At 44.0% G+C, this 15,424-nt stretch overlaps 1 protein-coding gene across 2 annotated transcripts; it reads left to right on the top strand.

The window, feature by feature from the left end:
* The first annotated feature begins 3,420 nt into the window (after positions 1-3,420).
* Positions 3,421-15,255, top strand: LOC132782064 (dnaJ homolog subfamily A member 3, mitochondrial). 2 transcript variants are annotated; one of them, XM_060786725.2, is made up of 12 exons: positions 3,421-3,632; positions 6,591-6,733; positions 8,255-8,338; positions 8,446-8,646; positions 9,052-9,204; positions 9,358-9,505; positions 9,704-9,768; positions 10,165-10,293; positions 10,810-10,925; positions 11,120-11,217; positions 11,917-12,028; positions 14,306-15,255. In XM_060786725.2, the coding sequence occupies exons 1-11, from the start codon at positions 3,458-3,460 to the stop codon at positions 12,021-12,023; spliced, it is 1,419 nt and encodes a 472-aa protein (XP_060642708.2). In that variant the 5' UTR covers positions 3,421-3,457; the 3' UTR covers positions 12,024-12,028; positions 14,306-15,255. The 2 variants fall into 2 exon arrangements, with proteins under 2 accessions (XP_060642708.2, XP_060642709.2); XM_060786726.2 differs by lacking the exon at positions 11,917-12,028.
* Positions 15,256-15,424: the final 169 nt, after the last annotated feature.

The raw sequence follows: 15,424 nt of genomic DNA, 5'->3' as shown, positions 1-15,424 counted from the left end.
TCATAGCATTGAACCAAGGCAGTTAAAGTGGATTCATTCTGCAGCATAGATGCACCCCAAGGTTTATTTTCCATTCCTGAAAGCTTTGGTATTCCAACATGATAGTTTTAAAAGAAGGAATTATATGCCCACTGCATTCTAATGAGTGCATATTACAAAGAGTGCAGCATTTGCTGCTGTGCATTACATTTGTCAACAAATACTTTTTTTTAGTTTCAGGGTTTTGAAATTTGAGGTGCTCATTAGATTCGATGAGGCATTAAACTCAGGCACTGAATAAGATCTGCAAACAGTAAGAAACAGCCAATGGAAATAAGTTAACAAACGTAGAAAGCCACCTGAAATGTCAAAGTCCACCAGTGGAATGAGCCAAAGAGAGGACAAAGTAAAACTCTCAGGAAAAGGCCAAAAATAAGTTCCGAATGACATGTCACCACTCATAGTTTTAAGGGAATGAGGGGATAACCACCCCCATTTGAATGTGTTTTGGAATAGATTTTGAGTGAAATCCATGCAAAAACTAAACTGACAACAATATTAAATGCTTAGAGGGGCTTTTGAGAGGTGACAAAGTGGGATTTGGGAAATATATGTTGCCCCATAGGTCACGCTTTCTACACCGGACCTTACTTAGGTTCTTATCAGGATTAGAATATTGGGTTGTACTCAGATATAGACTGGGGATGCATTTTTTTAAAATTCATTTTTGTAGCATTACGTACTCCTATAAACTGCCCTGGGCAGTGCACTGATCCCTGACCCCCACTTTCTCTCTCTCTCAGATGCTGGCCAAGTGCTTCCATGTGGTCCTGGCCACTCACCTGTGCAGAGAGTACACCTGTATGGTTTACCGGACTGGACAAGTTCTTCTTCCTGGTGGCTGAAATCCTGACCAAGAAGTACAGATGAGCAGCCAAAGGAGGAGAAAGACCCCCCTCGCTCTCTCTTCTTCAGACTCCACCTCTTCTTCTAGCACAGTGATTCGCAACCTTCCTAATGGCGCGACCCCTTAAAATAGTTCCTCATGTTGTGGTGACCCCCAACCATAACATTATTTTCGTTGCTACTTCATAACTGTAATTTTGCTACTGTTGTGAATCTTAATGTAAATATCTGATATGCAGGATGTGTTTTCATTCACTGGACCAAATTTGGTACAAATATTTGATACGACCAAATTTGAATACTGGTGGGGTTGGAGAGGGGATTGATTTTATAATTTGAAAGTTGTAGTTGCTGGGATGTATAGTTCACCTACAATCAAAGAGCATTCCGAGCTCCACCAACAATGGAATTGAACCAAACTTGGCACACAGAACTCCCACTGGAAGGGTTTGGTGGGCATTGACCTTGAGTTTTGGAGTTGTAGTTGACCTACATCCAGAGAGCTCTGTGACTCAAATAATGATAAATGTGGACCAAACTTGGCACAAATACTCAATATGCCCAAATGTGAACACTGGTGGAGTTTGGAGAAAATAGACCTTGACATTTGGGAATAGTAGTTGCTGGGATTTATAGTTTGCCTACAATCAAAGAGCATTCTGAACTCCACCAATGATAGAATTGGGCCAAACTTCCCACACAGAACACCCAGGACCAACAGAAAATACTTTGGCAACCCCTCTACACCCCCTCGCAATCACCAGGTTGCGAAACACTGATCTAGCATGTCCCTTCCCCAGCATTCGGAATAAAAACAAAAAGGCCTTCACTGTCACCTGCTACCTGATCCTGGCTTCTTTTTTAGGATGGGAAGGAAAGGGTTTATGTATTTATTTATTTCATATACTTGTACCTCGCCCTTCTTACCCCTCGGAGGACTCAGGGCGGCCTCACAGCAAACACCATTTGGTGCCATCATAATGATAAGAACAACCAAGAAATTAATTCAAACAAAACAATAAATAAACAGTTGTTAAAATGTGCCAATTAAAATCCGGGTCAATTCATTGTCACTTCGAAATTGCTTATGTCTTCTTCATACAAGCTGCTATTCAATGGTTAAACGCAAGGTCCCACAGCCAAGTCTTGAGTTTCCTTCTAAAGGACAGGAGGGAGGTGGCCAGTCTGATGTCTTTGGAGAGGGAATTCCACAGATGGGGAGCCACTGTTGAGAAGGCCCTGTCTCTTGTCTCCACCAATCGCGTTTGCGATGGCGGAGGGATTGAGAGCAGGGCCTCTCCGGATGATCTTAAACTTCGTGATGATTCATAGTAGGAGATAAGGATGGGTCAGAGCCAATTCTCAATTGCCAAGGACTGGGGCAGCATATGGAGACCACTGTCCCAGAGGTTGCTTTGGTCCCTTGGGTAAATAAAGAGGGAATGAAACTTTGGAAGAGGGGAGCTCTTGGAGAGTACAACTCCCAGAAACCCACAGAGTAGCTGGATCTAGCTCTTCTCTAATCAATGCTCAGTATGTCAGATCTCTACCCATCCTCCAGCTGCAGAAACTTTAGCATAATAGGAGGCATAACACTAATACAAAAACCACTCTGGAACCTATTTAGTTTATTACTTGGGGTGCAATTAGCCATACAAGCTGTTTTATTTTTGTAGCAGTCCAAACTGAGTATGTGATTACTCAACACCTGGCATGGGCATGTTCCAGACTACACAGAGAAGCCACCGAAATCCACAAGCAGGTGGATAATTTCAACAAAAAGGAGAAAAGCATGAAAATGAACAAAATCTGGCTACTTGTATTTAAAAAACTCTAACATCAAGACAATAAATAAAGAGCAACACTAAAAAAAGAGAAAAATTCCAAATAAGAATCAATCAGGGCCAGCTAACACCTCCCAACCAAAGATTTCTCCAGGCAGGAAGCAGCCAGGCTTTGAGGCTGCAAGGCCATTAAATACTAATCAACGTGGCCACTTGCAACATTCACACTTGTGGGAGTTGAAGTCCAAAACACCAGGAGGGCCCAAGTTGGCCCATACCTGCTCTACACTACATTTAATGCGGTTTGGGACCACTCCAACTGCCCTGGGAGAGTATACTTTGCACACTTCGACAGAGAAAGGCTGAAAGATCTGATAAAGATCCGTGTCGTTGAGTGGTGTCACATTGCATAATTATTTTGACACTGTGGAAAAATAAAAAAGCAAACACGAGGAGCACTAGGACCCAGGAGGACGCCTGTTCTTCCCAAGCCGCCTCCTATGGAATTGACCGCTGCAAAAGAGGACTTGAAAGCTCAGAACGCGAGAGACCGGCGGGCGCAGGCGCAGTAGGTCGCCGCTGGTCTTTAACTCCGCGAGATATTGTGAGGCGCAGGCGCAGTAGGTCGCCGCTGGTCTTTTAAGTCCGCGAGAGATTGGGAGGCGCAGGCGCAGTAGGTCGCCGCTGGTCTTTAACTCCGCCCCCTTCTCCAACGCGCGTGCGCAGAGGGTTGCTCTTCGGCTGGCTGGGACGCCTTGCGCAGGCGCAGTGTTGCCGGGCGGCCCAAGATGGCGGCTGTGTGCTCCTCACGCTGGCTGAAGGAGGCAGCGGCGGCGATGATGGCGGGCGGCGGGGCGCAGAGGCGGCTACTGTTGCTACGCCTGGCCCGGGGGCTGAGTGGGGGCCCCGGCAGGCCCTTCGCGCCTCGCCCGGTCTGGGCCCCCAGGCTTGGAAGCGGCATTGGTGAGGGCTAGCGGCTCTAAGAGTGACGTCAAGCGTGCCTCTGAGCGTGTGCAGAGTGCAGGGCCCCCAGGAGAGGTGGGAGGGGCTAGGGTAGATATCTATTGGGAATTGAAGTCAAAGCGAAGCCAAAAAACAGTTATCCTTCCTCTATCCTGGAGTTTATATGAGGCTGCTATTATTATTATTATTATTAGAATCAAAGAGTTGGAAGAGACCTCATGGGCCATCCAGTCCAACCCCATTCTGCCAAGAAGCAGGAATATTGCATTCAAATCACTACTGACAGATGGCCATCCTACCTCTGTTTAAAAGCTTCCAAAGAAGGAGCCTCCACCACACTCTGGGGCAGAGAGTTCCACTGCTGAACGGCTCTCACAGTCAGGAAGTTCTTCCTCATGTTCAGAGGAATATTATTATTATTATATTATATTATTAATAATATGTTTATACCCTGCTTTATCTCTCCCGAAGGAGATAAAAGTATGATCACACAATTTAAAATATACAAATATATAAACATTATAACAGAATTGAACATACGAGTATTAAAAATTCACAGTCAAAATCCATTGGAACATGTTCAGAGCAAAAAATCACATTGTGACCCAGAGAGGCATTGGGAGGAATTATTATTATTATTATTATTATTATTATTACTTTATTTGTACCCCGCTAGCATCTCCCGAAGGACTCGATGCGGCTTACATAGACCAAGGCCTCAAAACACAACACAATACAATACCTAAAGCAAATTAAAAACAGTGAAGCAGTATAAAAACAAATAAATAAATAATACATCAAGACACTATAAAAACTGGGCCGAGCCAGAGTAATGGGTACAAGATTAAAAGTGCTGATGTGGCAGGAGGTATGTAGGATTATAAAGTAAGTGCAGTGTGCGGTGTGCAGCAATCTTAGTTCTCCTAAAGTGCTTCTAGGACTTGTTATTGGAGGTTCCTAATCTGGGAAGGCACATCGGAACAGCCAGGTCTTCAAGTTCTTTCTGAAGACTGCCAATGTAGGGGCCTGTCTAATGAGCCCGGATCCAACACTGGGCAATGTCTGCTTCCTCCAACCAGCAGCCAAATACACAGATAGATTTCCATCAAATTCATCTTTCAGGTTGCGACCAAACCATGAAACCTGAATAGGGCAGAAGCAGTGGATATCTATATATCCCAGTGGTTCTCAAGAACAAAAATATGGTCCGCGGCCTCACCATTACAACACTGTTGCCTTGATACCATATGGCAACGAGAGCAACTGGTCTCATGAACCCCTCTTGTAGTGGGGCGATGTTGGGAGGAGAAAGGCTGACTATCCACAAAAGATTACTACGACCACATCAGTACTAGATTATTAAATATGGTTTTCTGTGAGCGAGCAGATGGTGACTACTGGATGACATATGTTCTGTATCAGATACTAGAGCTGATGTGGTCTATCCAATGCAATTTTTTGAATCAGTATCCCAAATAAACCAAACCAAATCTAATGTTGACCAAAAACTGATTTGTAACTCTTTTGATACTAATGTTGAGAGTGATCCTTTGTCAAAAAAAGGTTGGGAACCATTGATCTGACCATTGGGCAGAATCCGCTTTGCTTTTCCCACTGGGTGTCTCTTTTTCCAAAGAGATCCAACGTCTCCTCCAAACCCCAGCTTTGCCTCCTTCGTCCCAGAGGGAAGGACAACCTTCTCCTTTCCTCAAAGGGAAAATCATCCTCCCATTGGCTGTTTCTTCATGACCCTTGTTGACAGAGACAACCGCTTCACTCTATTAGTAATTTTTATTTAAGAAAAAATTATTTAAGTCAAAGATGCATTTTTCCCCTATACAAACTTCTCTAAAAATTTGTTTGTTTGTTTGTTTATTTATTTATTTATTTATTTTTGGCATTTATATGCCGCCCTTCTCGCCCCAAAGAGGACTCAGAGCGGCTTACAAGATATATATACATACAGTATATTATATAATTAGCATAGTACAATATCAGTATTATATATTACTATATTGTACTATATAATTATATTGTAATATTATTAGTAATATTACATGTAATATAAAATATATAATTATACTATATTAAAATATATAATAAATCCCATATATAATAAAAATGGGATGCCCCTTAGAATCAATACTAATAAATACTGTTAAACAATGATTATAATAAACATGTTTAAATATAATAACTTATAATAATATAATATAATATAATATAATAATATAGTAACATTAAATACTTTAAAATTAAAATACATCACCCCAAAATCACCCCGAAGGGGACTCAGAGCGGCTTACAAGATACATACAATATATTATACATACAATATATTATATTATTAGCATAGTACAATATCAGTATTATATATTACTATATTGTACTATATAATTATATTGTAATATTATTAGTAATATTACATGTAATATAAATATATATAATTATAATATATTAAAATATATAATAAATCCCATATGTAATAAAGATGGGATGCCCCTTAGAATCAATACTAATAAATACTGTTAAATAATAAATATGTTTAAATATAATACTAACTTAAAAAATATAGTAATAATAAATACTTTAAAATTAAAATAAATCACAGGTGTATCTTATGTATCATTGGTGGGGGTACTGAAATCAGTGTGCGCCTTCCAAACGATGGTGTCTTACAACTGAAATGTACTAATTGCACAGGACTAATAGAACAATAAATTATATCTGTATTAAAACTAAACATTTACATTCAACCTATTGCTGTTACAACCCTACAACTAGAGGCCTACTAGAAACAACAAGACACAAATACAAAAGTAAAACACACAGATAAATGTACACAGAAAGACCACAAACAAGTGACCAAATTTAAAGGGGGCTATTGCATTTTCACAAGGATTGGGGTCATTGAGGTTTCCCTCAGTGACGATAAACACCTGTTTTTCTTTTTTGTAGAAATGAGATCCCATCCACTTGTTTGCACTGCCACCGCCTCGTTCCACACCAGTTCAATCAGTAGCGCCAAGGAGGATTATTACCAGGTTCTGGGGGTCCCTCGCAGTGCCACCCAGAAGGAGATCAAGAAAGCCTATTACCAGGTAACATCAATTCATCCGGGTGTCCCCTGGGCAATGTCCTTGCAGACGACCAATTCTCTCACACCAGAAGCGACTTGCAGTTTCTCAAGTCACTCCTGACACGACCAAAACAAAAACCAAGTATGTTTGGAGATAGACTACATTTCTCAGAAGAGAAGTATCAGCTTCAGGAGGAAGGGAGTGCTGCAGCTTGATTTGTGCCCCTTTCCTCTTGGACTGCATTTCCCTTTGTACTTTGGGAACCCTCCAGCCCCCCCCCCCCCCCGATCTGTAGCATCTCCTTTCACAAGGAATATAGGCAGCCCCCGAGTTACAAAAATCCGACTTGCAAAGGACTCCTAGTGAGGAACTGGGCTGAGACAACAGGAAATGAAAGGAATCTACCCTAGGAAGGGAAATCACTCATGGAAGAGCTATTACACTATATAACAACATTTGGAAAAAATCTGTTCCTGGTTTAAAAGTATTATTTCCTGTTTAATTGTTTGGTACTTACTTTGAAAGTAGTTTGTTATACTTCGAAAACTTTGTTTTTGTGGCTGCCACAAACTCTGTTGAATTGATGGAGACTCAATCACATATTAATTGAAAAACTATTACAAATGTACTACAGGGTGTCCTGCAGAAACAAAATTTTTGCAGTTCAATAAATGTTTTCCATGATTTTATGATAGAACCAATTAGTAAGTGACATTCATAACCTAGGAACAAAAATTGTGTTACATAATGTTATCATGGGGAAAAGGGATCTCCACTGAAGCAATCTGTGTTTCCACAACAAGCTAAATTTTCTAAAATCCAATTCTCCCAGGGATAGAAAGTGAGGTGAAATCTTCTGAACAGGGACACACAGTAAGCGAAGGAAACTCAACGGGGGTTTTCATCCTTCCTTAGGCCATCCAAAACTCTCTTTATGTATATTATTGTTCGTAACTTGGGTACTATCTTTAGTCCTTCTATTCTCATGCTACTGACTGCCATCCCCAGCCTTCCACTTCCCTTGTTGCCTTTCTAATGATATTGTCTTGCATTCACAGTTCAAGAACCATAGTCTTTTACAAGGAGTTGATTCTTTTTTTAATATACAATCCTTCTTTGTTCCCATTTGCTCCACATATTCTCATATTTAAGACAAAGTCCTGTGACATTCCTATTTTAACAAGATTTAGTTGCATTGCATCACTTGGCCTTTATTAAGAAAATCGAGAGCGAGTATAGACTAGCCAGCTCTTTCCCTGAGTTATAGTTGCTGTATCCAATGGTTCACTGCATATCATCTAATAATACACAACCTCAGTGATGTCCCCATTCTCTTTTATAAATGGTGCAATTTCTACAGTGCAATTGAGGATGTTAAATGCAGATCACCTAATAATATAAAATCTCAGTGATGTAACTATTTTATTTTCCAAACTATGTAAACACAATGCAACTAATTACAAGTTCAAGGATGCAAATAGAAGTAACATGCTGAGGGATCTCGTCCTTATTCTGATATCACATTGATGACCTTTTGCTTAGCTTGCCAAGAAGTACCACCCGGACACCAACAAAGAAGACCCTAAAGCGAAGGAGAAGTTTTCCCAATTGGCTGAAGCCTATGAGGTAACGTGGCAGGTTTCTCGATTCTCTTTTGCAATGGGGCTCTAAGCTCTCGCAGCTGAGTCTTGCAAGATGTCAATTTCTGTGTGTTTCGCCTTCTCCCTTTGCAGGTTTTGGGCGACGAAGTGAAGCGGAAGCAGTACGACACTTATGGGGCAGCAGGCTTTGACCCTGGCTCTGCAGGGACCGGACAGCAATATTGGCGAGGAGGCCCTTCGGTGGATCCTGAGGAACTCTTCCGGAAAATCTTTGGGGAGTTTTCGGGGTCTCCTTTTGGGGATTTTCACACTGTTTTTGACCAGCCCCAAGAGGTAAGCAGGAGGCGTGTGTGCGCTCATACACTTTGGTGTATGATAGTGTTTGTTGGGAGGGCAGAGGAGTGAGGAATGATATGTTTCAAGGGAACATGAGTTAACACACAGAGATGGAGCTGGGCAGACAGGAAGGTGGTTTGCAGAAGACATCAGGAGTTGGTGAGAAAGGGGTTAAGCACCCCTTCCTTTGCCTGAACTGAAATTGGAAAGCAAATTGAGAGAAACGTGTGTTGTTTTCCACTTCTTTGGTTCAGCGAGACCTGCCCTTTGATTGCACTTCGAGGAAACACAGAATCATAGAATAATAGAGTTGGAAGAGACTATATGAGTCATCTAGAACAACACCCCCCCCCCCCTTCATGCAGGAAAAGCACAATCAAAGTACCCTTTTCTCCCTTTCAGTACGTCATGGACCTGACGTTCAATCAGGCTGCAAAAGGGGTGAACAAGGAGATTGCGGTGAGCATCAACGATGCCTGCCAGCGGTGCGACGGCAAAGGGAACGAACCAGGCACCAAAGTCCAGCACTGCCACTACTGCAACGGAACGGGAATGGTAAGAGCAGAAGGAGATGGGACCCTTGGGCAGACAGAGGCCGCTTGCTCTCCAATTGCTGCTTTTGGGACTCACTCAACTCATGTATCAACTCATGCAGTGGAGGCTTTGTCTCCCATTGTTTCATCTTTCCCTGCACCTTCCTTTTGATAGGAGACAATCAACACGGGGCCCTTTGTCATGCGCTCAACGTGCCGGCGCTGCAGCGGACGTGGTTCCGTGATGACCACCCCTTGCGCTCTTTGCCGCGGCACCGGCCAGACCAAGCAGAAGAAGACGGTCGTGGTTCCAGTCCCGGCAGGTCTGTGCAACTCAGTTCATGGCCTGAGAAACACTTTAGTTAGGAAGTGTTATATCTTTACAGAACAGCGAGCCCTTGTATGTAAGGACTGAGAGTCCAGTCTCCTGTTCCTCCAAAGTGCATATTTCTGGGAGAGTTAGAAGAGAAGGTATGATTCTTGGGGGAGAATTCACCTTTCTGCCCTTCTTTTGGTGCCAGGAGTGGAGGATGGTCAGACTGTGCGCATGCCGGTTGGGAAGAAGGAGATTTTCATTACCTTCCGGGTGCGTATTAATGGCAATCTCTCCTGCTTTAATTACACCATGTAACAAAATTTGAAAAATGTCTGTTCCTGTTTTGAAAGTGTCTCTTGTTTAATTGTGCGGTCCTTACTTTGAAAATAATTGTTATGCTGCAGAAACTTTGTTGCTTTTGTTGCTGCCACAAGCTATGTTGAATTGGTTGAGAACTGATTATATATTCATTGAAAAACTAGAGCAAAATGTGCTGCAGGATGTCCCTCGTGCAAAAAAACAAAGCTTTTGCAGTTTAATAAACCTTTTCCATTTTTTTATGATAGAGCCAATGATGAAATGTTACATAGTGTTATACTCCACCTGGGAACAGCCCAGGCCCTGCTCTTTCTGCACCTCTGAGCCAAGCCGGCTTCCTCTTTGCAGGTCCAGAAGAGCTCTGTCTTCCGGAGGGACGGTGCGGACATTCACTCGGACCTCTACATCTCTATTGCCCAAGCCGTCCTCGGGGGCACGGCCAGGTCGCCGGGGCTATATGAGACCATCAGCATCGTGGTATGTGGCAGCCAGTCCTTGGGACTGCTTTTTGCACTATAATAATAATAATAATAGTCTATTTATACCCTGCCACCATCTCCCCAAGGGGACTTGGGGCAGCTTACATGAGGCCAAGCCCAACAACACATCAGTAAACAACAAAGCAATAAGCAAATAAACAATATAGTTAATATAACTCACATATAGACAATAACACGCAAAAATTTAAAAATCTAGTTCCTCTTTTGCCTCTCTGTTCAGGCCCTTCTAGAAACACTCTTGGGGATGAGCCACAAAGAAAACAAAAAGAGGGCTCAGCAGGACTGGCTCCTGGGGGAAATGAAGCATTGTTTAAGTGAATGGTGGAGGCTGCTTCTTTGGAGGCTTTTAAACAGAGACTGGATAGCCATCTGTCGAGGGTGCTTTGAATACAATTTTCTTGCTTCTTGGCAGAATGGGGTTGGACTGGATGACCCACGAGGTCTTTTCCAATCCCATGATTCTATGAATGCCATGATCTGTGTGTTTGTGCAGATCCCGCCGGGCATCCAGGCCGACCAGAGGATCCGGATGAGCGGGAAGGGCATTCCCAGAGTCAACAGTTACGGCTATGGAGACCACTACATTCACATCAAGATCAAGATTCCCAAGTAAGTAGAGGCATTATCAGGGTCCTGTAAGAGAACCATGAAATAATTGTATGGTTTGGCACCAGTCGAGAGAGATGATACTGTGTTCCTTTGGCATTGCAGCCTTACCTTGTGGTGTCATAGGGTTCCCTGGGCCTTCCTGGGACCATCCATGCAGCTCCCCTTCCTTTCTGCCCTTCCCTGCCTCCCTACAGGAAGTTGACAGACCGGCAGCGGGCTCTGATGCAGAGCTATGGTGAGGACGAGACTGACGTGGAAGGGACCGTGAATGGCATTACGAACACCACAAGTGGTGAGGCCCGGCGGCACATTGTTATGAGGAAGAGGGCTTTAGGGAAGCCGGGGTGGTCCATTCTGAACTGGCCTGCTCTGGGGTGCTCTTGAAGCCTTTTGTCGCCATTTGGCACGGCCTTGCACTTCACTGGGTGCCATTCCTTGCCGGCAAAGTCTGCAAGGAAAAGGCATTACTACAACCTATCTCACCCCCCCCCCCCTCCTTTTCTATGGGCCCTGTTTGGAAGCCATCACTCAGGAAGTGTTACAATTCTCCCTTAACACAGGATCAGACTGAGATTGACTTGAGGGAAACCAAAGGACTTAGGAGATAGTAAGAGAAAGCATGGATGTTGATAAAACTGTAAGTAGTGGGCAGAGCAGCCAGGCCGTTTCCCCTGTAAGCCATGCTTGTATATTCCATGCTCCCTGTATGGTCAGCAAGTTAGTGAATAGAAGTAAAAAATGTATAGAGAGATCTCATGCACAGGAATATTGAATGATGCAAATATAATGTGGTGGGCAGGTCAGTCAGAGCAAAGCCTAGCAGAGCCAGGAGATCTTGAAGGCTGCCAAGTTGGCAAGTAGCACAATGGGGAAGGATCTCTGAGGAAGGGACAGGCATTCCTCTTCTGGCAAGATGTCAGGCAAATGGGATGATAGGGGCCTCTTCATGCAACGCACACTCCGATGCGCTCTCTGCTGTGTTTATGCCTAGGTGGCGGCAGGGGCCCGGCTGAACCGGGGGCAGGCGCCGAGAGTCCCGAGGCAGGGGGCGGCACGCAGGGATTCCTAGCTAAACTTAAGAGGATGTTTAGCTCCTGATTGAGGTAGGGAGCCCCTTGGGTTCTTTTCCAAGCTGACAGGTCTCTGTAAGGGGTCTGCTGGAGCCTCCACTCTAAGTGGCTGTGTCCAAGACAGGCAGGGCCTCTTGCTGGAGTGGTTTGGCAAAGGCCCTCCCTCCAGGCCTGGGAGGGTAGCAGGGATGGCTAGGTCAGCCAGGAAGAAGGGTTTCTCTTTCCATCCAGCTGTTTGTAGGCTGTCAGGGAAAGGCAGAGCTGTGGAGCAGGAGGTAATGGGGCACAGCCCTGGCTACTTCTGCTCTCTGTCACTGGCCACCTTTGCATAGAATCATAGAGTTGGAAGAGACTTAATGGGCTATCTAGTCCAACCCCTTGCCAGGCAGGAAACGCACACTCAACACACCCCTGACAGATGGCCATCCAGCCTTCAAAGAAAGAACATCATCACACTCCAATAATAATTATTTATTTATCGTGTCAGGCAACTGAACAGTTGTATTACATTTTTGACAGAACAAACAAACATACAAAAGACACAGAGTTCGCAAGCTTGGTAGTTGAATAAATGTCTTTTGACCAGTATCTGGCTACTTGGAATGCCTCTGGTGTTGCTGCAAGAAGGTCCTCCATTGTGCATGTGGCAGGGCTCAGGTTGCATTGCAGCAAGTGGTCAGTGGTTTGCTCTTCTCCACACTCGCATGTCGTGGATTCCACTTTGTAGCCCCATTTCTGAAGGTTGGCTCTGCATCTCGTGGTGCCAGAGCGCAGTCTGTTCAGCGCCTTCCAAGTCGCCCAGTCTTCTGTGTGCCCAGGGGGGGGGGGAGTCTCTCATTGGGTATCAGCCATTGATTGAGGCTCTGGGTTTGAGCCTACCACTTTTGGACTCTCGCTTGCTGAGGTGTTTCAGCGAGTGTCTCTGTAAATCTTAGAAAACTATTTCTTGATTTAAGTCGTTGGCGTCTAATAATAATAATAATAATAATAATAATAATAATAATAATAATCCAACACAACAGCCAGAAGAGTGTGCTGTGGACTCATCTTGCTGTGTTTCAAATAATAATAATAATAATAATAATAATTATTATTATTATTATTATTATTATTATTATTATTATTATTTGTATCTTGCCACCATCTCCCGGAAGGGACTTGGGCAGCTAACAAAACACTCAAGGTGGCACACATAAAATAGAATTTACCTATCATCAAAACAATACACAATTTGACTAGACAAAGTCAATAAAATTTAAAAAATTAGAAATTCTAAAACACAGTCTTACTTGTGGGCCATTGGGTTTCTTCAAACATGAACTGCAGTGCCAAATAATAATGGTCGACGTCATCACATGACCCTAGTACATTACTCCAGATCGAAGGCCCATGTAAATAGCTATGTTTTTAGGCTCAAACAAAAGGTTTGGAGATTTGGGTCTAATCTAATCTCTCTAGGGAGGACATTCCAGACAGAGAGTTCCACTGCTGAACAGCTCTTCTTGCGGTCAAGAAGTTATCTACTGCTTTGAGTCCCCCTAAGGGTGAGAAAAGCGGTATATAAATACTGTAAATAAATAAGTAATAAATAAATTCCTCATGTTCAGATGGAATCGCCTTTCCTGTAATTTGAACCCATTGCTGCAAGTCCTAATCTCCAGTGCAGTAGAAAACAAGCCTGCTCCTTCTTCCTTATGACATCCTCTCGCATATTTTTAAATGGCTCTCGTGTCTCCTCTCAACCTTCTCTTCTGTGTCTTTAAGACACTCCTCATAGGGATTTGTGGTCTCCAGGCCTTTGATCATTTTAGTTTCCCTCCTCTGGACACCTTCCAGCTTAGAGTCAATATATTTTTTTATTTATTTATGGTATTTATATACTGCCCTTCTCAACCCGGAAGGTACCCAAGACTTAAATTGTGGTGCCCAAGGTTGGACGCAGTATTCCAGTTGAGGTCCAACCAAAGCAGAATAGTAATAATAATAAAACTTTATTTATACCCTGCCACCATCTCCCCAAGGGACTCGGAGCGGCTTACATGAGGCCAAGCCCAACAACACATCACAACAGAAAAGCAATAACAACAATACAAAGCAATGCAAAATAATATAAATCACATATAACAATAACACACAGGATTTAAAAGCTTATGGCCGGGCCAGATGTAATGGTTTAAAATTTTAAAAAAACAGAGAGGCACCATGACTTCCCTGCATCTGGACGCTACACTCCCAAAATCCCATTGACTTTTTTTAGCTACAGCATTACATTGTTTGCTCATGTTCAACTTTTCTTCTCTTTGACTCCAGGGAAACGTTCTGCCAGCCACTAGGCACAACTGGCAGCTGCCCGGTGGCCACAGTGTCCTCGAGGAGGGGGAAGATGGACATCTCACCCCTGGCTTGGCGTGACCACTGCCCTCGTATGCAGAGGGGCCACCTCTGTCCCAGGAACTACAGAGAGGAGCCTTGGGTTCCCTTCCACTTGGTGAAACCTTGGCTCTTCTGGACAGATGTCACTCTCCTCTGCTTGGCGGGAGCCACCTGAACTCTGAAAACTAAAAATGCACACTTAGCTCTTTATGAAGTTCTTCCATCCCAAAGGTTGCAAAGCTACAGAAAGCGTTCCTGATATCAGCCAGTCTCCTGGCCCCAAAGGAGAGGTCCTGCTGTGTGTTGTAAGAGGCGGTGTGGCCACGGGATGCTACGGATGTGTGACCTTTCCTTTGCAGTCACTCTCTTAGGTCAGGTACCTTCCCTGCAAATGGAAGAGAAGCATTTCCTGTTGGGTTCCTTGTTTCAAACTCTTGAGGCCAGTGAGGGTTCGAGGGGTGTCTGTGCCCAGCTCCTTCTGGGCCTTTGCACGGCAGACTAGCCCTTCTACGAGGATGGAGAGTGTTCGCACCCCAATGCCAGGAGCCAGGGCCTATTGCTTCCCATTGCATGTGCACAGCAGGTGCAGGGGCCCTCAGAGTCTGCATGGCAGCGACAGGAACAAGGCCACTATCATGGAAACCCTGTGTGTGGAGTGTCCATTCCTCTCGTGTCCCACTTGGCCTGAGAGCCTCTGAAGGGAATAATGTTGAGCCCCGCATCCTCCAGAGCTCCCTGCAGCAGCAGAGACTGACCAGTGGTCCTCAGTGACTGACAGGTAGTCCATTTACACGCATCTTAAATCGCCTCCTGGTTGTTTTGGCCTGCATTGAGGCTCTGTGGCGGTGTGAAGGAGAAGGCTGTTCAATAAAGATGTTTAGAATCCAGTTGATTCTTCCTTCCAAATCCCACATTGGATGGATGAATATTATGCCATAAACAAGTGTTTCTCAACCTGGGGGTCAGGACCCTCAGGGGTGGGGTCGCAAGGGGGTTTCAGAGGGGTCGCCAAAGACCATCAAAACACATATATTTCTGATGGTCTCCGGAATCCCT

Source organism: Anolis sagrei, chromosome X (genome assembly GCF_037176765.1).
Source record: "Anolis sagrei isolate rAnoSag1 chromosome X, rAnoSag1.mat, whole genome shotgun sequence".
In the NCBI taxonomy this organism is placed as follows: domain Eukaryota; kingdom Metazoa; phylum Chordata; class Lepidosauria; order Squamata; family Dactyloidae; genus Anolis; species Anolis sagrei.
This window is presented reverse-complemented; position numbering and strand designations above follow the sequence as displayed.

Excerpts from the sequence above, each read along its gene's own strand:
- LOC132782064 (XM_060786725.2), top strand. The coding sequence starts at position 3,458 with ATGGCGGCTGTGTGCTCCTCACGCTGGCTGAAGGAGGCAGCGGCGGCG. Across the intron at positions 3,633-6,590 it reads CAGGCTTGGAAGCGGCATTG|AAATGAGATCCCATCCACTT; the intron begins GTGAGGGCTAGC and ends TCTTTTTTGTAG. Across the intron at positions 11,218-11,916 it reads CATTACGAACACCACAAGTG|GTGGCGGCAGGGGCCCGGCT; the intron begins GTGAGGCCCGGC and ends GTTTATGCCTAG.